Raw genomic sequence first — 23,754 nt, 5'->3', positions numbered from 1 at the left:
ATTTCATGTGTAATTTTTCCAGTTGCCTGCACCTCTGAAATTCAACACCAAAACTCTCAGAATTGGTCTGAAAGTTGTAACTTACTACAATCTCTAATATAACAAAATTCCACTTTGTTTCCAATTTTATATTACAATTTGACCGAATATAAGCATGGGTACACTCATATTTTAGAACTTGGGTAATGATAGCAGAAGCTAATTAAAGTAAAGTTACAGTCTTTAAAGTGAAAGATTCATGATTTTTGTGCACAAAACAATTTCAGTAGATGCAGTGCAAATAACAAAATTCTCGCACATTGCAATCGAGGACGTAGAAATTAAATCGAAATTGCTTAATTCTTTCTAGCTAAACAACACTATGCAATTAAATGAACAAAAATATGAGAGAGAGAGAGAGAGAGACTGATGGAGTTTCTCGGGGCTTCTCAGGTGGATCACAAACTGAACGGAGGAGGACGAGAGGTTCAAAGATCGGAGGAGAAGCACAACCCAGATAGCCCATCGGTTGGAGCTCCAAGGAGTTTGCTTTCAAGTCTGATCCTTCCTTCCCCTTCTCTTTCACTTCCTTCCTTCTCCTTCTCTTTGATTGTTTTTTTAAATTAATCATTTAATTTTTAGTTTTTTAAATTGATTTTAATTGAATAAACTGATTAATTTAAATGATGTGAATGTCCACGATGTCACTCAATAATTAAGAAAGTTGATGTTTCAATTCAAAATTAATTGACCATAAGGGAAATAATATAATCTTTTTAAGCACATATAAAGTCATTTAATTTTTTAATATAAAAAAACACATAACATTTTCACACACCAATTTACGTGATTGGAAACATATCCTTACTTGGTAAATACTTATAAACGATTGTAATTGCTTTTAGAAAAAATATCTAAAAGAAAAATAAAAGTTTAATATCTGAAAGAAAAGTCGAAGTTTTACCCGATGTCGGACAAAACTCCACCATCTGTATTACAAATAATTGTCTGTACCCCTCACCGGCCATCAAGGGCGATAACTCTCACATCTCGAACATGGTAGAAGGCAAGTACAGATACAGCATCCACTTGTTCAATAATACATGCAAATCGGTCAGTTGGCACCCGTCCATTTCTCCATTTCATAAGGAAAGAAACGCGTCTTCTACTATACTTCGATGTACGACATGTATCGAAGTAATAGAGCATTAATATATATTTTTTAATTTTTTTTAGTCAACTGTTCAAACTCTTATACATATCATGTACATAATCTAACAGAAAAACTCAAAATAAATGTGTCTTCATATTCATTATCCTATTCCTAAAATGTGTCTACGTGACTGATAATGTTATAGACATGTTTTAGGCCGGAACCTCAAACTTATTCCTTTTGGTGGCGGGATGAGAATATGTCCTGGGTTGCCATTGGCAATGCGGATGTTAAATTTGATGTTTGGGTCACTTATCAACTCATCTGATTGGAAGCTTGAAGATGAAGTTATACCAGAGACCATGAACATGGAGGAGAAGTTTGGGCTCACGTTACAGATGGCTCAACCTCTCAGAGCATCAGACCGTTGAATTTTCCAGTGATTGAAGCAAAAGGAAGAAAAAGTCATTGGCCTTTCTGGTGCGCATGAGCGCTGACATCGCCCATCACCGGCAGGCTCAAGGCTTGAAAAACGTTGGCTGGGTAGTCTAAGACCATCTCCAACCGAACGGTCTAGAGGGCCAGAGGATCGAAAATGGCCCTAAAACCGTCTCCAACCGAGGGCAGGCCAGAGGGCTCGGGAATCTGGGAGGGCCAGAGGGAAAGTTATTTGAGCAAGTGATACGATATCTTGAGTTGGTGGTCTGTCATTTCTTACATGTAGTTGTTAACTGTATATGATCTACATTATAAACTGACATTTGGTTTAAATTTTAAAAGAGGAAAGCATTGCTCCAATAGCTTTGAGGTGATGCAATGCTTTTGGGTAAAAATATGGTGTATGTGAAAGTTTTCCAATTGTCAAATAAGAAATGGTTGCTTGCAACCATGACAGTTTTTTGTGTTTGAAATGACCTAGTTGTTGCAAATTGCAGGGAGTACCTGCACTTCATAATTATTTTGCATAAAAATTGTGTTGATGCCGTTTAATTTGCTATGTTTTTTTTCTACAGTTGAGTTTGTAAATTGTCTTTGGAAGACATTACTGAAATTAGTCTTTTGAATATTTTTAAGCTGTTAAGTTTTTACGAATAATTTTTTTTTTTGGGGTCAAAGGTGAATAAATATTTGGAACAAACAACATGGCAATTTTTATTCCTAAAGAATGTTAAACACGACCCGTAAATAAAAAAAGTTAATTGCAGATCTATGGCAGTTATGGTCTAGTGAATGGTTATTTTGTTCTAGCAAATGTGGGTCGCCAGCTTTGGAGCAAATGCTAAAATAAATTATCAAATTGGGAATAAAATTTGTCATGATATGAGTTTTCAATTGGTGGAATGACTGCAACCGTTTCACGAAAAAAAAAAAGTTGAAAATGAATTAGTTTTTGTTTTATTTGACTTTTGGGCTCGATGGTAATTTCATAAATAATATGAAGTTATATTAACAGATTTTGGTTAACATCTGTCAAGGGCAAAGCTGGAAGAAAATTTTGATGTCGCATGTTGGGCTTTGCTTCAGCCCGTGGGACTTTTGTTTTTTTGGGCATGTTGTATGTTCCTTGTGTCATTTTCATTAAATGTCAAGCTCTTTTCATTAAATAAAAGTTGTTAATGGTTTTTTTGTTAAGAAAAAGTTACCTCAAATCTTTTTCATTAAAACTTCCTATTTTTAAACTATTGAAATTGCTTTTTGAAAAATATCTAAAAGAAAAGTTAAAGTTTAATATCTAAAAGGAAAGTCAAAGTTTTACACGAAGTCGGAGAAAACTCAAGCAAAGTCAAAGTATGACAAATAATTGTCTGTACCCCTCACAGGCCATCGGATTTGGATTGTCTGCCCTCTTAGTTATGGTGCCTTTCCATGCCTTCCTATTTTGTGTGGTCACGGTTAAACCACGTCAATATTTTATATTAATTTTTTAATAAGATAATAAAACAAAAAATAATAAAAATATAAAATATTAACGTGGCTTAACCGTGACCGCATAAAATAGGAGGGCATAGAAATGCACCATAGGAGGGCAGAGGCCATCAAGGCAATCACTATCGCATTTCGAATATCGTAGAAGGCAAGTACAAAGATACAGCATCCACTTGTTCAATAAAGTATGCAAATTGATCACTTTTGCTTCTTCGATCTGTCAATTGGCACCTGTCCATATCTCCATATTACAAGAAAAGAGACGCACCTTGTATTGTACTTTGGTGTATAATATGTATTGAAATAATAAAACGTTAATATAAATGTTTGACAATGCATGGGCCATAGTACCTTAGCATTTGGGACAGCCTCAACTCATTTGAGCCGGAGAGGTTTTTGGAGTCGAAAATTGATGTTTTAGGCCAGAACCTCAAGCTTATTCCTTTTGGTGGCGGGAGGAGAATATATCCTGGTTTGCCATTGGCAATGCGGATGTTAAATTTGATGTTGGGGTCACTTATCAACTCATTTGATTGAAAGCTTGAAGATGAAGTTATACCAGAGACTATGAACATGGAGGAGAAGTTTGGGCTCACGTTACAGATGACTTAACCTCTCAGAGCATCATACCATTGAATTTTCCAACGGCTGAAGCAAAAGGAAGAAAAAGTCATTGGCCTCTCTGGTGCGCATGAGCGCTGACATAGCCCATAACCAGCAGGCTCAAGGCTTGAAAAACGTCGGCTGGGTAGTCCAACGGGCTTGGTAAAGCCCACAAATCGACCCTAAAAACAGTGAGCCGCTAGAGCAACTTTTTTGAGTTTTGATCAATTTGTCAGCCACCAACCACCGACCTCACCTCTCTTATCTGCAGTTGCTGTTTCTAGACTATTGTACCACATGATCTCCATGTCCTTTATCTTTTGTCTACAATTATTTATTGGAGAACATTAAGGATTTAAACTATTTTGTTTATATGCATTATTTTGTTAAATGACTTCGTTTTCTAGACGACACAGAATTTATCTCTATATAAAGGAGAACGTAAATTTTAATAAATCTTTCATCTGGTAAAAAATGCTTCTCACTTCTTATAACTTTTAAAAAGAAAAAAAATTAATTAAATAAGTGCAAAATAATAAAATAATTTTCAAATAAAATTCAAAAGAAACAACCTCACCTATGTAAAGAAGTTAGTAGGCTTTTTTTTATGAATTTATTACAAATTAAAAATAGTAAATAAAATTTTACTGGCGAATTAAAAAATAAAAAATAAATAAAAATACATAAAGTGGTCAGAATAATGAAGTCCACATGCGCCCCATCACAGTATCACTTCCCAATTTGGATATATACGCAAACATTCATCATCTCTTTCAACAATTGCACCAGAGTTAAAGGTTTAGGAGAACGAGTAGACAGAGCTCAGAGATGGACATCTTGAGTTGCATACTACTAGGTCTAATGGTTGCATGGATCTCAATTTATACCCTCTATTATTCACTTGGAAGAAGATCATCAGTTACCACAAGGCTCCCACCTGGACCAAACCGACTTCCCTTCATTGGCAATCTCTTAGAGCTTGGCAACAAACCCCATCTCTCTCTCACCAAGCTTTCACAACGCTACGGCCCCATAATGGCCTTGCAACTCGGCCAAATAACGACGGTGGTAATTTCTTCATCAACCTTCGCCAAAGAAGTCCTCCGAACCCACGACCAACTCTTCTGCAACCGAACCGTCCCAGATGCGCTCCGAGCTTGTCAACATTCCAAGTACGGCATGGCTTGGATACCGGTTTCACCTGCTTGGAGAAACCTTCGCAAAACATGTAACACGCAATTGTTCGCCACCAAAATTCTCGATGCCAACCAAGCCAACCGTCACCTAAAAGTGCAAGAGCTCATATCTGACGTCAATGAAAGCGCTGTAAACAGTGAGGTGGTTGATATCGGAAGGGCTGCTTTCAAAACTTCGCTCAATTTGCTGTCGCGTACAGTCTTCTCTGTGGATTTAGCGGACCCACACAGTGCGATGGCGAGAGAGTTCAAGGACTTGGTGTGGGGTATCTTTGAAGAGGCCGGGAAACCTAACTTGGCTGACTATTTTCCTGTGCTCAAAAAGATCGATCCCCTGGGAATTCGACGCCGTTTGACTGGTCACTTCCGAAAGATGCTTGACCTCTTTGACCGCTTGATGATGCAACGGTTCGAGTCAAGAAAAGTGCTTGATTATATCATGACTAATGATATGTTAGATACCCTGATAAACATTAGTGAGGAGAAAAATGAGGATATGGACATCGATGAAATTCAACATCTGCTCCTGGTTAGTTGTCTACTCTCTACCTTCATTGTTTTTGATCTTGATGAACCGATTCTTTGAATTTGATAATATGTTTATGCTCAAAATTGCTTAGAGGTAATTGATAATTACTCGCGAGTTGTTACTAGGTAATTATTAGGGTGAACAGAATGGAATTTATGTTCCAGATGTCCCCAGAGTTTTTGGACCTCAACTATTGGAGGCTTGCATTTTGAGTCTGAGTCTACTAATTCAAAATATATGGGTAGTATTGGCTCTTGCAAGTTGAAGGGTGTCAAGGTGGTTCCTTTAGAGGAGAGTCGTACTATAAAGGAGGATGGTGGAAATGAAATAGAAGATGTGTCTCCATTAGAGGAAGAGTCTGAGATGTTTTCGAAAGTTATCAGAATCTTTTAACCGTCTTGAATAAACAAAAATTAACAAGAATATACGGAAGTTAACCACTTAAATTAATCATATTCATAAGACATATGTATTTCGTACCTCAAAGGTAAATTCGAAACCAAAATCCATAATCAACATCATCTAATAACTTTCGAAAACAACATCTTCTGATAACTTTCGAAAAGTCAAAGTCAAATTAAGTTGCTTTTTAAAAAAATATCTAAAAGAAAAGTCAAATTAAGTTTAGTATCTGAAGGAAAGGTCAAAGTTTTACACGATGTCGGACAATACTCCACCGTCCGTGTGACAAATAATTGTCTGTACTCCTCAAGGGCCATCGAGTGCAAACACTATCACATTTCGAACATGGTAGAACGCAAGTACAAAGATACAGAATCCACTTGTTCAATAATATATGCAAATTGATCACCCTTGTCTTTTGGATCAGCCAGTTGGCACCTGTCCATATCTTCTATTTCACAAGAAAACAAACGCATGTTATACTATACTTCGATGTATGACATATACTAAAATAATAGAGCGTTAATATATTTTCTTTATTTTTTTAATGAACTGTCTAAACTCTTATACATACTATGCATCAAAATCTAATAGAAAAACTCAAAATAAAATGTGTCCTCATATTCATTATCCTATTCCTAAAATGTGTCTACGTAACCGATAATGTCATTGACATGTATAGCACCACTCCAACCGGACTATATTAGTCCCATCCTTGCACTTTACGCAAACACCCACACACAGAGAGAGATGGATTTCTATTGTATGGGACTATGTCTTCTCTCTTTCTTCTGGATCACAATCCAAGCTTTCAATTCATTAGCTAAAAGAAGCAAATCCAATCCCAATTCCACAAGGCCTGTTCTTCCACCGGGGCCGAAGCCATTTCCCATCATTGGAAATCTCTTAGAGCTTGGAAACAAACCCCATCTCTCTCTCACTAAGCTCTCCCAAATCTATGGCCCCGTAATCACTTTGCAACTCGGCCAAGTAACAACCGTGGTCGTTTCTTCATCAACCGCGGCGAAAGAAGTTCTACGAACGCACGACCAACTCTTCTGCAACCGAACCGTCCCAGATGCGATCCGAGCTTGTCAACATTCCAAGTACGGCATGGCTTGGATGCCGGTTTCACCTGCTTGGAGAAACCTTCGCAAAACATGTAACACGCAATTGTTCGCCACCAAAATTCTCGATGCCAACCAAGCCAACCGTCACCTAAAAGTGCAAGAGCTCATATCTTACGTCAATGAAAGCGCTGTAAACGGTGAGGTGGTTGATATCGGAAAGGCTGCTTTCAAAACTTCACTCAATTTGCTGTCGCGTACAGTCTTCTCTGTGGATTTAGCGGACCCACACAGTGCGATGGCGAGAGAATTCAAGGACTTGGTGTGGGGTATCTTTGAAGAGGCCGGGAAACCTAACTTGGCTGACTATTTTCCTGTGCTGAAAAAGATCGATCCCCTGGGAATTCGACGCCGTTTGACTGGTCACATCCGAAAGATGCTTGACCTCTTTGACCGCTTGATGATGCAACGGTTCGAGTCAAGAAAAGCGCTTGATTATATCATGACTAATGATATGTTAGTGTTTGGGCCCAAAATAACAGTTTGGGCCGAGAGAGGAATCACTTTCGGCCCGGGAAGACGTACGGCGAGAGGGTCATGGGGCGTTCAGCTCATGGGCTTCTAAGCCTAGGTCGGTTAAATCAGAGTGCAAGTCGAGTCCTAATACAATAGGGACCCTCGACGAGATCAGTAAAACTAGAAGGCGAATCCGGCTCAGTTAAGGACTAGATTCGTAGTCCTAGCAGAGATAGGACTGATCGAGGTAATGTTAATCCGGAGAGGGAAACCTAGTTCGAATAGGATTGGAACTCGGGCTCGGTGTTCTGCTACTATAAATACAAGACATTCATCAATGGAAAAGGCCCACAAAAATCAATACAAAATTGCCCTGCGCAAACTCTCACAACTTGAGATCTTTTTCTTTTCCTTTTTCGCTGACACATCTTCCATTGGCATCAACAGCACTGTGGAAGCAACCGGTGGTATCTTAAGTCGGCATAGATAGCTCTGTCACCGTAGAGTCGGTCGGTCTCGCAGTATCTTCCGTTGGCATCAACAACACTGCGGTGAGAACGGTCGGTTACCTATCCAAGTCTCGGTCGAGAAGGGTTTTCGAATCCTTGGTGGTCGAGGTCATCTCATTAGCCTTCTCGGCGAGGTGAGGTGTCACAGTTATTACATTCGGCACATTGCAAGCCGAATTCGGTTCGTGAACTTTGTAAGAAATAGCAGCCTTGTCTTCAGGCTCGAGAACCCAAGAGGCCGAGACGTGTTCCTTTCTCGGCCGCAATCGCAAGACGCAGAAGTCAGTAGCGCGACTTAACACAGCATCATCAAATTTACTCCTCGGCCGAGCCTCGGCCGACGAGTTGGCACGCCCCGCAATCACCGAAGGACGTAGTTAGCTTAGAATATACTCGGCCTGCGCGCCACGTAGGCTTTGTAGTTTCTAGGGTCAACATTTTGGCACGCCCGGTGGGACCTAGTGCTAAACTACGAAGTTCATGCCAATTGAAACACGATCGGTAAAAAAGAAAACCACTATGGGAAAGTCGATAGCTGATTTGCCGAATCAAAGCACGGGACAAAGTGTGCCACAGACGCAGAATCCCTATAGCGCCGTGACACCTGAGTCCACGAGTGCGACCCGCCGAGAGAGAGAAGTTAATCTCGGCAGTCAACTCCGCGGTCCAGAAATCCCCAACAGGAACACCTGTGTTCTCACTAAAGGGATAGTGGAAGAGTGTGACGAGGATGGTGGTGAAGGATCTGATCCACCAACAAGGTCGTTTCTTCGAAAGCGATTGGACGAGCAGTCTCGGTCAGTCGAGCAGACGTTTAGTCGAGGCATTGACAAGCTGCATGATGCGATACTCAGTTCCAATGATCGACAAACCAGGATGCTTGAAATGCTGGTTAGTCAAGTTGGTGGTAGCAGGCATTTCGAGCTTCGCCAACATTGTTTACCAGGAAACAACCCGGTACCGATTGTACCGGCCGAGCCTATTCCTGCCCCGCTCAAAACAATTAACTTGGAGAAGGGAGGAGGGTCGAACAGTAGGTCAGACGGGACCGACCAAAGGGTCGAAGCAGCATCTGTTGATATGACCGAAGTTCAGCGGATGATCGACTCGGCTATGAAGAAAGGGCCGAAGTTTCCCAAGTTTATTCATCCGTACCCAGCTTACGTGGAGACGTTTGGATACCCGAAGGGCTTCAAGATCCCAGATTTTAGTCTTTTTGCTGGTGAATCGTCCCTGTCTTCGTTGGAGCACATGGCTCGTTTCACCGCGCAATGTGGAGATGTGAATAGTGATTTCCACAAGTTACGGCTGTTCAATTTTTCATTGACCGGCTCGGCATTTGCCTGGTACATCAATCTCCCGCCTAATTCCGTCCAAAACTGGGAGGAGTTGGTCGAGAAGTTCCACGAGCAGTTTTATCGGCCGGGGATGGAGATGTCAGTTTCTTCATTAGCACGGATGGCTCAAGCATCTGATGAGTCACCAATGGATTATCTGACTAGGTTTAAATCGGCTAGGAATTGGTGCCGAGTGCCCTTACCCGAAGTCGAATTTGTCAGGCTTGCTTTGAATGGTCTTGACGTCGAATACAAAAAGAAATTCTTGGGGGCAAATTTTCGGGATATGTACGAATTGGCCCAGCATGTCGAGCAGTACGATTATTTGCTCCGCGAGGAAAAGACTTCGAAGACTCCAACTCGGGGAACGATTTACAAGAACCCTACTGTCAATTATGCATCAACCGAGGATGAATGTGTTAGTGTGGATGCGGCTGAGATAGTAATAGATAAACCATACATTTGCAAGGCATTGACTCAGGTTGATTCTAGAGAAGCCAAAAGTCGCTCGGCCACTGAAGGAACATCGAAACCGTCAAAGGTTTATACTTTTGATATTACCAAGGCTGACGCAATTTTTGACCAACTGTTATCAGCAAGAATCATTAAGCTTCGGCCCGGTCATAACATTCCTAAGGCCGAAAAGCTTAAAGGAAAGGTGTATTGCAAATACCACAATTCGAGCAAACACACGACAAACAATTGCGTCGTATTTCGTGATAACGTCCAAAGCTGGATTGATAATGGCAAACTGAAGTTCCCCGAGAAGAGGATGAGTGTTGATACTGATCCGTTCCCCACGGCAACAGTAAATATGGTCGACGCGTACCTACCCAAGGACAAAGGGAAAGGCAAGGCTGAAGTGGTTGAGACACAACGCCCGCGGAATCAGAATGTTCGGCCACGGTTCATGGCCGATTCGCGTTCAAATAAACCATCTGCGGCCTTAACGGGGCCCGCTATTGTCAAATCTATGACGGAGTGTAGCGTCGATGAAGATAGTGGGACGGCGGTTCTGTGCAGGAAATGTAAAGCGAAGGTCGACAGTGAACCAGAAGAGAAACCTTCTTCGCAACCCGTGGCCGTAACTCGGCAAAAGATAGCCAATGAAGACCAACATCATGGGGTTTTTGGGAGGCTCGGTCCTAAAGTACGGATGGAAGAGACACCCCCGGTCAGGCGGCGCCTCGATTTTGATGCTTCATTTTATGACGATGATTACTATAAGCGTAATTCTAGCAGTTCAGGATAATCACGGAGTCAAAAGACCTTCAAGCCTCCTGAGCCTAGAGATCAACGTTGGTATACATACCATTCTTCGAAGGGCGTCTATACCGCGTTGTCCAAATCTCAGAAACGCCGGCATCAACGGATAGATTGCATGGCTCGCTGACAAGCAGCCCAAGAAACTTCGGCCCCTAAGTGGCGGCCGAAGGATACAGTTGCCAATGATGAGGAGCGACCACCTCCAGCAATTATGACAGAGTTGGCTCAGGGGAAACGGCTGGTCGATCAAGACGTCGAGACCATGTTTGAAGAAGCTGATAAACGGATCAAACTTCTTATTCGACCAGGGGAAATGAAGGCACGCCTTGAACATTTCAGGCAAGAGGCCGAAAGCAAATTATCCCCGCTAGTTATACAAGAGCCTTTGGTCAAAATTAGACGGAATTTGCATCCCCCGTTCCTTGGGGAGTCTTTAGAGTATATGCGAGAATTTCATAAGAGTCATTCGGCCAACGATCTGTATGGTTTGCCGAAGGCATGCCAGGACACCATTGATCTGATCCTGACTTGTCCGGATGCCGAGCGGATCATCCAGAAGACCTCAGACCCCGGATTGAAAGCAAGGTTCCAGCACATACGAGAAGCTCGTGTTTTTGGGTTTGAAGTCGACCCGTACATCGATATCAATGCAGCCGACCTTCCTTTCTCGCTGGAGGACCTTCAGTATTTACGGTATCACTTTGAAGTATTTTCGGCGGTTTCTCTCTTCGGCCTTACGACCGATGAAATCGCACGTATTGCCCGTCTGGATGCTTATCTTGACACTAGGGATGCTCGGCTACACTACCAGGAGCAGGTTCAGGTTTTGACCCCAAGTTCATCGTCAATCTCGACCTTACCTGAGGCGGTCACGCAGAACCAACAAGTGGCCGAAGCGGCTCCGCCGAGTGACATTATTGAAGAAGGGACGGAAGAATCTCATTGTCCGACTCTGACGATAACTGAATACGTAGTCGCTGACCAACCGAACGAGGAAGGTCTTGACCAGTTGGGCCCGTCAGTCTTGGATAATATGGAAATCAGTATGGTTCATGTGTTACCTGCTGATTTTCAATCAAGCACGGCTCAACCAAATTTCCTCGATGGAGATGTGGTTGCTGAGGAACCCGGCCATGTGGATTTTGTATCAATTGCTGAAGGCGAGCCAACAAAAGATGATAGTCTAAAGGCTGCTTTGGCCGAATTATTCCCTCGTTTATCATCTGCCAAGCTTCACCATTTAAAGCCATTGTATGTAACGGCACACATCGAGGGATATCCGGTTTCTAAAGTTTTTGTCGATTGTGGAGCTACTGTCAATATCATGCCCCTGAACATCATGAAGGCCTTACGCCGTTCAAATGACGAACTTATTACGTCAGGGATCACAATGAGCAGTTTTGTCGGCGACAAGTCCCACACCAAATGTGTGCTTCCGTTAACTGTGAATATTGCCGGTCGCACCCATATGACCGCCTTTTTCGTGGTTGATTCCAAAACCGAGTATAATGCACTGCTCGGCCGAGATTGGATTCATCAAACCAGCTGTATTCCTTCCTCATTGTACCAAGTGCTTGTATTTTGGGACGGCAAATCGGTCACTGTTCATCCGGCCGATAGCCAGCCCTTCGAAGCCAACATGATTCAAGCACGGTATTATGACGATCACGTCGGCTATATTACGTTGCAAGGCTTCAATGAAGAGGGACGGTCGACTCGGATTTCCGTTCAGAAAGCTATCGAGGTTGGCGCCGAGACTGTCCAGCAGGATTCGGCGAGACTCGGATTAGCTAACTTTCTCCCCGAAACCGATGTTTGACGCCGATCGGGAAGCACGTAGGGCCGCGGTTTCATCTACTATGGAACGACTGCTGGCCCATTGGTATACGATATCTAAACAACCAAATTCGGGCGTCAACCTCGTCGAGTTCCTTGCTGAGGGAGATAATGGGCCTGTATTATCTTTTGATAAAATTCGAGCCGCCCCGGCCGAGCTCGAAGATCATCGGCCCTTTGTTAAGGACCCGTTGGAAGAGATTAATGTTGGGACGGCCGATGACCCACGACTTTTGTTTATTAGTGCGTTACTTCCTCAACAAATGAAGGACGAGTTGCGGGCCTTGCTTACGGAATTCAAAGATTGTTTTGCTTGGAGTTATCATGAAATGCCCGGCTTAGATCGTGCTTTAGTCGAGCATGAATTACGTATTAAGCCCGGATTCAAGCCTTTTCGTCAGCCACCTCGTCGATTCTCGACTGAAGTACAACTCAGTGTCAAGGACGAACTAGTTCGGCTTTTGAAAGCCGGGTTCATTCGGACAGCTCGATATGTCGAATGGTTGGCGAATATTGTTCCTGTATTAAAGAAAAGTGGTGCACTGCGCATCTGCATCGATTTTCGAAATCTGAATCTGGCAACGCCCAAAGATGAGTATACAATGCCGATTTCAGATCTGTTAATCGATGCCGCGGCGAATCATGCGATCTTATCCTTTATGGATGGACATGCCGGATACAACCAGATATTTATTGCCGAAGCCGATGTGCACAAAACTGCTTTCCGTTGCCCGGGGGCACTCGACACTTACGAATGGGTTGTCATGCCATTCGGCCTCAAGAATGCCGACGCCACGTACCAACAGGCGATGAACACCATCTTCCATGATTTAATTGGCACCATCGTCGAAGTTTATATCGACGATGTTGTCGTCAAATCTAAACGCCGACAGACACATCTGGACGATCTCCGACAGGCTTTCCTCCGTATGCGTCAGCACAACCTCAAGATGAATCTTGCCAAGTGTGCCTTCGGTGTATCGGCCGGGAATTTTCTTGGTTTCCTCGTACATCATCGTGGGATTGAAGTCGATGAGAATAAGGCACGCGCAATCATCACCGCCCCACCCCCAACAACGAAGAAACAATTACAGTCCTTACTCGGCCAGATCAATTTTTTACGCCGATTTATTGCTAATTCGGCAGGTAAAATGAAAGCATTTTCCACACTTTTGAAGCTCAAGGACTCAGATAAGTTCATGTGGAATGAGGAGCACCAGGCGGCGTTCACGCAGATCAAGGTTTCCCTTACAAACCCACCTGTCCTGGTCCCTCCTCAGCGCGGTAAGCCTCTCAAGCTGTACATTTCGGCGGCCGACGAGTCCATCGGTTGCCTCCTCGCGCAAGACAACGATGCCGGACGGGAACAGGCTATCTTCTACCTCAGCCGTAATCTGAGTCCTCCGGAGATCAATTATTCCGCCGTTGAGAAGCTCTGTCTCGCCGTGTTCTTCGCTGCATCCAAGCTTCGGCATTACATGCTCCCGTCGGTCACCCAAGTCATTGCCCAGACCGACGTTATCCGGTACATGCTTACCCGGCCAATTGTGAAGGGCCGAATTGGGAAATGGACGATGGCGTTGTCCGAGTTTAGTTTGCAGTACGTGCCGCAAAAAGCTGTGAAAGGACAGGCGTTGGCCGATTTCCTTGTCCAGCACCCTTCGCCTTACGATTTCGGGGGTGCTGATGTCGAGATTGGCATGGTGGTGACCCGCGACAACTATTGGACGATGTATTTCGATGGTTCCAGTACTTCGTCCTCGGCCGGCGCAGGCATCGTCATTCAATCTCCTCACAACGATCGTTGGTATTTTTCGCTCAAATTGGATTTCGACTGCACCAATAATCAGGCCGAATACGAGGCTCTGGTCATTGGTCTAGGCCTCCTTCTTGACCTACATGCCACTCGTGTCCTCGTCCTCGGGGATTCTGAACTAGTGATTAACCAAATTAATGGGTCTTTTCGCTGCATGAGTTGTACTCTGGCGCCTTACCACATGGTCGCCAGCTATTTGGCCGAGTCCTTTGACGGTATTACATTCGAGCATGTTTCTCGGGTTCATAATACCGACGCAGACGAGTTGGCTCAAATCGCCTCCGGTGCACAACTCCTGGGGGGCAAGCTAGGCCGGGAGATACCAATATTACAACAATTATACCCGGCCTTGGTTGATCAGCAAATCCTCCGTCGAGACAATGTGATACGCACCAGGGTCATGTCTTTGCCTTCGTTGTTAGATCGGCAGGACTCTATAGAAATTTGCGCGGCCGAGGCAGTACCAGATGATTGGAGAAAGCCCATTATGCAGTACCTTGACAATCCTAACGGAAAACATAGTCGCAGGACACGGGCTCATGCCACGAACTATGTCACGTACCAGAACGAGTTGTACCGAAAGGGCGAAGATGGTTTGTTATTGCTATGCCTCGGCCCCCAAGAGAGTGCTCGAGCGATCGCAGAGGTTCATGAAGGGGTATGCGGAGCTCACCAGTCTGGACGGAAAATGCGATGGCTACTCCGACGACACGGTTATTTTTGGCCGAGAATACTGAAAGATTGTATCGAGTTTGCACGAGGATGCGTGCAGTGCCAAATCCATGGGCCTATACAAAGGGTCCCGGCCGAATCGCTACATTCGGTCATTAAGCCGTGGCCGTTTAGAGGATGGGCCATGGACGTAATCGGCAAAATCACGCCGACTTCTGGAGCTGCTAAGCATGCATGGATAATAGTCGCAACTGATTACTTTACTAAGTGGGTCGAAGCAAAATCATATGCCGAGTTAACATCTAAAGAAGTTTGCGATTTCGTGGAGGAACACATTGTGACCCGGTTCGGTGTGCCAGAAACGATCATAACCGACAATGGAACAATCTTCACAGCCGAAAGGTTTAAGGAATACACGGCCAATTTGAAAATTCGGCTGGAACAGTCCACACCGTATTATCCACAGGCGAATGGGCAGGTCGAGGCAAGTAATAAAGTGTTGATTGGCATCCTCGAAAAAATAATAAAAGAAAGGCCTGGCATGTGGCATTTGAAGTTGAACGAGGCGTTATGGGCATACCGAACGTCGCCCCGATCGGCGACTGCAACAACCCCATACGCATTGACTTATGGACACGATGCGGTGCTACCAGTCGAGTTGAGCATAAATTCGTTGCGATTAATTGAACAAAGTAGTTTGTTTAGCGCCGAATATAATCAGTCCATGAGACAGGAACTAGAAGATTTGGAAGAGGCGCGACTTGACGCTTATAACTTACTGGTGGCACAGAAACAGATTGCCGAGCGAGCCTATAATCAAAAGGTACGACAGAAAACGTTCGGCGAGGGTGAATTGGTGTGGCAAACGGTGTTGCCCGTAGGAATAAAAGATCCTAGGTTCGGCAAATGGTCGCCGAATTGGGAAGGGCCGTTCATTGTGCATAAGGTATACGGCAAATGGGCGAATCATCTTAAAGACCGGACTGGAGTAGTTCACAAATTACCGATTAATGGGAAGTTCTTGAAGAAATACTATCCGGTCACATGGGAAATGCGTGAATAAAAAATTTGTTGTAGAAAAAATCATTCCATTAAAATTGATAGGTATTACAAAAATGAGTAGGTCGAATACATTCAAGGAGACGAGGGAAGAAGAGTGCTGAGCAGAGCTTTCAACTCCAACCACCGCACGTCGGCCATGATGAGTTCGACTTGCCGATTCTTTTTGTCTAGCCTCAGGCGCTCGACCCGTTTTTTGGCCGCCGCATACTCAGTTAGGCGATCCTTCCCGCCTGACTCGAAGTCCCTCGCAAGCTCAGAAGCAATGACCGACCGGCGTTTTGCTAGTTCGGCCATCTGACGGTCGAGCTCGGCTAACGCTTCTCCTTTTGCCCGTAGATCGTCAATCTTCGGACGGAGGGTGTCTTGAACGGCCGTGGCGGCTTGCAGGTCCTGTTCGGCCTTCAGAGCAGTCTGGAAGATGCTAAATGTCTCCCGAACGCGCTCCAAGGTAGACGATGCCCGAACAATGGCATCTCCGCTTAGGCGACCGTCGGCTCCAAGGTCGTTCAGACACACGCCGAGCAGATCAAGACCTTTGCGCTCAAGTACTTGCGATGGTGAGAGTGACAGGACTTCTCGTAACTGGGCTAGGGCGCTTGGATCGGCAACCTCAGTCGGAGCGGCCGAAGGGCCGGACTCTGCAGTCATGCTGGAGATGAGAGCTTTGAATTCAACCTCCCATGAAGCCTGCACGAATAGACAAGGTTAAGCTTAAAGGAAGTCATGACAAGAATAGCAAGAAGGTGTCGTTTTTAACCTGCCGAGAGGAGACCTCGGCCATGTCCCCAGGGTCGTTGCTCGAACCTAAAGAACTCAATGGCCGAGCCCAGTGTCTCAGATTGCTTCTCACTTCACGCGGCCGATGGAGGTTATCTACGTTTGATGGCCACTGAGGCGGCCAGGAAATATAGATAACGCCATTCGGCGCATAGAATTGACGGTGAAAAGAATGTACAGGCACCTGACATTTAGTTTTTCCTTGTTTAGAATTCTAAAGCAGAAAAGCAATCAGGAGGAAAATTGAAGGTACTTACAAAAGCCGAGGTAACCTCCTGTGGAGGAATGTGGAAGCCTTGGTCTTGAGGATGGACCGGCGATTCCGCCGTGGCCTCGGGTTCCTCGAGCAGCCGTTTGCCACGGTCGGCTGCCGATGGGCCGACTGGCGCAGCTGCTTCAGTGGAGGCAGGGACGTCCTGGTCCTGAGAAGGAACGAGAGGTTCGGCCACCGGGGTCGGTTCCTCGACCGTGCGCTTGCCACGATTAGCCGAGGAGGGGCCGGTTTGAACCGCCATCTCGGATACTGGAGGAGGTTGTTGACGAGTATGAGGACGACGCGCCAGCGGGACCTCGTCGCTCCCCTCACTCTCTTCCAACACGAAGACCGTGGGCTTTGGATTCTTGGGAGAGGTTCCCTCGGTCGTAGGAACCGCCTGTTGTGAGACAGGTGCCTTCTCGACAGAGGGAGGTACAACTGATTCGCCGGCCACAGAGGCAGGCCGTGCTGGGGCCGTCTCTATAGCCGAAGCCGGCTATTTCTTGACCCCAGAATGGCCGGCGGCGGGAGAAGGGGAAGCACTGGGAGTCGTCGTGTGGCTGGAGATAACGTGGATCTCCCGTGCACCTTTCTTCGCCAGTTGTTTGACCCGCTTGGCAGGCGGGGAAGGCTCGATAGCCGGCCCGGCCTCTTGGCGAGGCCGTTTGATCAGCACGGCCCTACCAGCGGGTTTGTCCTTTTGGGCCACGACCGATTTTTTCCCGGCCGTAGCAGCGGCAACTACCTCCGTCTTTCTCAAAGGCCGACTACCTAAAAAAGATAAAGACAATTCAGTGAGGCAAATCAATATGCAAGGTTGATGGAAAGGAGGAAAATGGAACAGGTACCTTGAGTATGAGGGGCCGAGGCCTTCTTAGGTCGGTCGCCGAAGAGTCTGCTCACCACATCTTCGACCGGCGCACTAAAGAACTCTTGGGTGTAATTTTCCCACCACTCACCGAAGGTGTCGGTGCAATGAGTTTCTGGGGTGGCTGGTCGAAGCCGGAATTTTTGGCAGTGCTCTTGGAATTCCCTCACGGTGGTTCTACACTCCTTCTCAGAGGAACGAGGTTCGCGTCCACGGCTTAGGACCGTTCGGGAGGAGAGAAGGGGGATAGGGCAGCCCTGAAGGTAGCCGAGCTGTCGGGCAAGGAAGTTCGGATGATATACTTCCCAACCTGACCGTTTCCCATCACAGCCGAGAGGGAGGTCGCGAGCAAGCACAAACGACCCCCAGGTCTGACGAAGATCGGCGTCCTCCTCCGCGCTCCATGGGGAGGTAGGCAGCCTGATGGAGGAAGGATAGTCTCGACGACGACATATTAGGAACTCGTCATTGGAGAAGTCGTCGAGAGCGAAGAGGTACCGAAATACCTCTTCGGCTTGATGGGGAGGTGTCGGTCGAGAGGCCAGTTGAGGTCCAAGCGCCTCTGTTGGTGAGAATTCAGCTATGGCCGGCCGAAGGGAGGCGAAGTATACCTGCAACCAGAGTTGGAAGACCCAGAAAGGACCATTCTGGTGTGGGTCGACCTTGTGGAGGGTCGCCTCGGCCAGGCAGCGGAAAAGTTGGGCGAGAATATTGGAACTCAGTGCCAAGACGTGACCACTAGCCAGGGCTTCGGCTACCGGCATGTTCTCGACCAAACACTTGTTTGACTTGGTACAACAAACGTATTTGTTGTACCAGTAGAAGAGGAAGGCTTCATGCTCTCCCTTTCGCAGGTCCTCTTCTCCTCGGCCGGCGAAGTGAAGATAGAGGGTGTTGTAATTGCAGAAGTTCTTGTGGAGCTTCTGAATATCTTCCTTCGACGGGATATGACCGTCACGGTTCAAGGTCTCGAAGGCCCGACGGTCGAAGAGCGTTTTCAGGTCGATATTCGACGGATGCCCAGAGAGGGTCGCGTCGACAGGGATCCCGGTAGCCGAAGTCCCCAGAATGACAGTGATATCCAGGACGGTGGGACCAATGAGACCCAGAGGAAGGACCATCGTGTTGGTGGCCGAGCACCAGAAGCACAGAGCGGCTTGGAGAAGCTCCTTGTCGGGGACGATTTCCATAGACGAAAGGAGAATGGCGTCGTAGAGGCCAAGGGCCTTCCATTGCTCGCCGAAGAGTCGTTCCATTCGAACGACCCAGGCTGCCCAGGATGTGGTCGTCGAGGGCCAGGAGCCCTGGGGTTTAGCCGCATCCCATCGCGACCATTCAAACCCTTGAAGCAAGGGTGTTAGGCAGTGCTCCTGGAGAAGGCCGATGATAGTCGGCGGTATTGTAGCCTTGAATAGAGGACCCAGGATTTGGTACTGGGTGCTCATGTCGTTTTCAAACCGGATGGTCTTGATCGAGCTCCGATCAACAATCTTCTGGTGTTGGTCACATTCCCTGGAAAGCTTGGAGATGAAGGACGCCATTGTGAGAAAGAGGCACGGAGTAAAAGGGTTGTCTGGGTTGGGGATTTAAAGACGAAGACTTGGAATAGGAGAAATGCACTAGAAATCAATGGCAGAGGATTTCAGGAAGTTTGAGAGCGTAAAAGTACAAATGAGGGAATTTCGGTATTTATAGAGTTATGGGGGGGAAGAACAATCGTTCGAAATTCAAAACAAAGGGCAAAATCGACCGGAGGAATCGTTGATCATGATGAACATTTGGGAAATGCGGTTGAGAAGACCGACGGTTTTAGGTTTTGGGGGCGCACGATCGCGTGTGACGGCGAAGTTAATGACGAAAGACGGTTCGACGCCTGCACGATGACAGGTGGGCTCACGGACTGATGTAATGGCTCGCGGATTGAGATAGTGGTCATAATGGCAAGACGGTTCGGGCAGGCGCACGCTTCAGACGTCATTATCGGGGATTGGCCATGTTGGAGGATGCCACGTGGCGAGTGGTTTAGCAGGATCAAGATCGTGCGATCGTGTTCAATAAATGCGCCTTGGAACTCGGGTATTGGGATCCTGAGTGGTAGATTCGCTTCTTCAAGGCCGAAACTCGGCCGAAGGTTTCAGGCCGAGGACCTCAGAAGCGAGGGGGCAATGTTTGGGCCCAAAATAACAGTTTGGGCCGAGAGAGGAATCACTTTCGGCCCGGGAAGACGTACGGCGAGAGGGTCATGGGGCGTTCAGCTCATGGGCTTCTAAGCCTAGGTCGGTTAAATCAGAGTGCAAGTCGAGTCCTAATACAATAGGGACCCTCGACGAGATCAGTAAAACTAGAAGGCGAATCCGGCTCAGTTAAGGACTAGATTCGTAGTCCTAGCAGAGATAGGACTGATCGAGGTAATGTTAATCCGGAGAGGGAAACCTAGTTCGAATAGGATTGGAACTCGGGCTCGGTGTTCTGCTACTATAAATACAAGACATTCAGCAATGGAAAAGGCCCACAAAAATCAATACAAAATTGCCCTGCGCAAACTCTCACAACTTGAGATCTTTTTCTTTTCCTTTTTCGCTGACACATCTTCCGTTGGCATCAACAGCACTGTGGAAGCAACCGGTGGTATCTTAAGTCGGCATAGATAGCTCTGTCACTGTAGAGTCGGTCGGTCTCGCAGTATCTTCCGTTGGCATCAACAGCACTGCGGCGAGAACGGTCGGTTACCTATCCAAGTCTCGGTCGAGAAGGGTTTTCGAATCCTTGGTGGTCGAGGTCATCTCATTAGCCTTCTCGGCGAGGTGAGGTGTCACAGTTATTACATTCGGCACATTGCAAGCTGAATTCGGTTCGTGAACTTTGTAAGAAATAGCAGCCTTGTCTTCAGGCTCGAGAACCCAAGAGGCCGAGACGTGTTCCTTTCTCGGCCGCAATCGCAAGACGCAGAAGTCAGTAGCGCGACTTAACACAGCATCATCAAATTTACTCCTCGGCCGAGCCTCGGCCGACGAGTTGGCACGCCCCGCAATCACCGAAGGACGTAGTTAGCTTAGAATATACTCGGCCTGCGCGCCACGTAGGCTTTGTAGTTTCTAGGGTCAACAGTTAGATACCCTAATAAACATTAGTGAGGAGAAAAATGAGGATATGGACATCGATGAAATTCAACATCTGCTCCTGGTTAGTTGTCTACTCTCTACCTTCATTGTTCTGGATCTTGATGAACTGATTCTTTGAATTTGATAATATGTTTATGCTCAAAATTGCTTAGAGGTAATTGATAATTACTCGCGAGTTGTTACTAGGTAATTATTAGGGTTTTGCATAGTCTGAAATTGGTCATCTAGTGTATTAGATAGACCAACTTTTTAAATTAAATTTGCAAACGGTATGATATGCTACCAATAGGAAATAAACGCGTTAACCAACACATAAATAATAGTCCAATCCTCAATAACCACATTATATGATTTATAAAATTTAGTTTAAAAAATTGGTATTCCTAACATTAACCTTTCTCTAATAGACACACGAATTTCATCAAGAAAGATACAGGTGAGCTGATATAAGTAGTTTTTTTTAAATTTTTTTAACTTGTCTGTCGTCAACACTAGTGTATTAGATAGACCAACTTTTTAAATTAAATTTGCAAACGGTATGATATGCTACCAATAGGAAATAAACGCGTTAACCAACACATAAATAATAGTCAATGTTGTATTATAACTTTATCATTAATGCAAAAAAATAATTTAATTTTAAAGATCTAGAATTTTAAAGATTTGAGTTTTATATATGCCTAGACAAAAGCTTAAGTTTTTCTTTTTCAGTGGCCAAATCTCATTATTAAAAAAATATATATATAAAATGACTTGGTTTTCTTGCGTGCAAAGCTGCAAATCAGCAACAAAAGAGTTGAACACAACATGTCCTACCCAAAGTTCATCGAGCATTTCATCAAGCAGTTGGAGGACAATGTCTTAATGGCAACTCTAAGCTTTAAAGCGGTAACACTTAGGACTTCGACAGCGATTTGTCATAGTTAAGAGGGTCTAACCCCCTCTGCCCCTTAATGGATCCACCCTGATGGAGATCTTGTGAATATCTCTATGTGCTGATCATACTGTGTACAATGTCATGATTTTGATTTTGTTACATACAAATTAAGTGATCTTTAGGCTTGTAACTTGTCACATACTCGTTTTTCTTGTAGTGCTTCTTCAATATGTATGTGGGACAAATGACGTTCCACTTCTCTTTAATCGTTCATTACAGGAATTATTTGCTGCCGGAACAGATACAACATCATCCACACTGGAATGGGCAATGGCTGAGCTACTCCGCAACCCGGAAAAACTGTCAAAAGCTCAAGCGGAGCTGAAGCAGATCATCGGAAAAGGAAAACTGGTTGAGGAATCTGACGTTGCTCGACTTCCTTACTTACAAGCAATAATAAAAGAGACATTCCGTCTGTACCCAGCAGCGCCTTTACTACTTCCCCGAAAAGCCGAAACAGACGTTGAAATCGGCGGGTACGTTATACCAAAGGGTGCACAAGTGTTTGTCAATGCATGGGCCATAGGAAGAGATCCTGGAATTTGGGACAACCCGGACTCGTTCGTGCCAGAGAGGTTTCTAGGATCGGAAATTGATGTAACCGGCCAGAACTTTGAGCTTATTCCTTTTGGTGGTGGGAGGAGAATGTGTCCTGGCTGGCCATTGGCAATGAGAATGGTGAACTTGATGTTGGGTTCGCTTATTAACTGCTTCGATAAATGGAAGCTTGAAGATGGAGTTACACCAAAGACCATGAACATGGATCAGAAGTTTGGCCTCACTTTACAAAAAGCTCAACATCTCAGAGTTGTTCCTATGTTATAGAAATATAGAAGAACCCAGCTTGATATCTACTTTCATGTTTCTACCATATAAGTTTTGGGGCGAACTGCAAATTTCGTCCCTAATTTATCACGTCAATGAAAGTTAAGTGCCTAAACTATTTCAAAAAATTAGTCCTTGAATTATAAAAATCTGCCAACTACATCCTCATATTAGATTCAAAGTTATTATATTCAAATTTCAGGCATTTGATTGACAAATGTCAAATTTTAGTTCTTGTAACTTCAAAAGTTCTTTTAGTTCCAAGCCAAACAATCGGAAATCAGGTCAGATGCCTCTTCCACCTGAAGAATTGAGGTGTCCGATATCGTTGCAACTATTAACCATAGTCATTAGTGATGACATGGTTACTTAGTAATGAAGAATATAGTTAGTTGAAATGTGTTGGTAAGTTCTCATAAGGATAATATTGGTTAGTATAGTTAGAAGGGTATTATTGTAATTAGGTTATATAGCTATATAAGGGATTGTGTAGCTATCATTTCCTTAAGTTCTTTTGTATACATTTTCTCCATTTTTAATCAATACAATCTTTCTGGTTTTTCTCTCTATCATCTTCATCTTCCTTTTACCAATTCTCCATCTTTTACAATGTAGTTAATATGCTATCAGAGCTACCAGGCTCACGCCATGAATTCTGGTGGTTCCGCTTCTCAGTTGTTTTCATTTTTTTTTCCCAGTTTAGCTTTCCTTCAAATTTTCATTAGATATTTCGATAAGTTTTTCGGTGGGCATTCTCCTCGTTGTTGTGTTCTTGGACGGCGAAGCGAGCGAGGTCTTCAACTTGGGCGCTGTTCTGGGTGCCGCGGGATTCTTGGATTCCACCGAGTGTGGTCATTAGAAGTTGCCATTGAAGACAACAAAGCTGAAATCTTGAAGAATGGAAGTGGGTTGTTTGGATTTCTGGGAAACAGGGTTTCTGCAGGCTCTGTTCAATTTGTACAACGAGCTTCTGAGATGGGTTTTGGTCTTAAACGCCGCAAGAGAGCCGCAAGCGGAGAACCAATCGAAGTGCAAACATTTTCCGGGAAATTTGGTGGTCTTCTCAGATCACTTTCTGAATTCTTTGGTGGTGTTTGATT

The 23,754-nt window shown here is 45.0% G+C and overlaps 2 protein-coding genes across 3 annotated transcripts; both read left to right on the top strand.

Annotated features, from left to right (window-relative positions):
• Window positions 1-29: 29 nt before the first annotated feature.
• LOC126608273 (geraniol 8-hydroxylase-like) lies at window positions 30-2,192 on the top strand. Its single transcript, XM_050276138.1, has 2 exons — window positions 30-535; window positions 1,349-2,192. The coding sequence occupies exons 1-2, from the start codon at window positions 409-411 to the stop codon at window positions 1,561-1,563; spliced, it is 342 nt and encodes a 113-aa protein (XP_050132095.1). The 5' UTR covers window positions 30-408; the 3' UTR covers window positions 1,564-2,192.
• A 2,225-nt stretch (window positions 2,193-4,417) lies between these two features.
• On the top strand, window positions 4,418-22,894 carry LOC126608266 (geraniol 8-hydroxylase-like). 2 transcript variants are annotated; one of them, XM_050276128.1, is made up of 3 exons: window positions 5,448-7,376; window positions 20,883-20,953; window positions 22,049-22,894. In XM_050276128.1, exons 1-3 carry the CDS (start codon window positions 6,452-6,454, stop codon window positions 22,652-22,654), a joined length of 1,602 nt encoding a protein of 533 aa, XP_050132085.1. In that variant the 5' UTR covers window positions 5,448-6,451; the 3' UTR covers window positions 22,655-22,894. The 2 variants fall into 2 exon arrangements, with proteins under 2 accessions (XP_050132086.1, XP_050132085.1); XM_050276129.1 differs by lacking the exons at window positions 5,448-7,376; window positions 20,883-20,953 and adding an exon at window positions 4,418-5,386.
• Window positions 22,895-23,754: the final 860 nt, after the last annotated feature.

This window comes from Malus sylvestris, chromosome 16 (assembly GCF_916048215.2).
Source record: "Malus sylvestris chromosome 16, drMalSylv7.2, whole genome shotgun sequence".
Classification (NCBI taxonomy): domain Eukaryota; kingdom Viridiplantae; phylum Streptophyta; class Magnoliopsida; order Rosales; family Rosaceae; genus Malus; species Malus sylvestris.
The sequence above is the reverse complement of the archived record's forward strand: the minus strand, read 5'-3'. Positions and strand labels throughout refer to the sequence as shown.

Bases quoted from the DNA above. Each gene is read 5' to 3' on its own strand.
- LOC126608266 (XM_050276128.1), top strand. From the start codon at position 6,452: ATGTCATTGACATGTATAGCACCACTCCAACCGGACTATATTAGTCCC. The intron at 7,377-20,882 runs TGTTTGGGCCCA...GTCAACAGTTAG, and splicing joins CATGACTAATGATATGTTAG to ATACCCTAATAAACATTAGT. The intron at 20,954-22,048 runs GTTAGTTGTCTA...CGTTCATTACAG, and splicing joins AAATTCAACATCTGCTCCTG to GAATTATTTGCTGCCGGAAC.
- LOC126608273 (XM_050276138.1), top strand. From the start codon at position 409: ATGGAGTTTCTCGGGGCTTCTCAGGTGGATCACAAACTGAACGGAGGA. The intron at 536-1,348 runs GTCTGATCCTTC...GACATGTTTTAG, and splicing joins TCCAAGGAGTTTGCTTTCAA to GCCGGAACCTCAAACTTATT.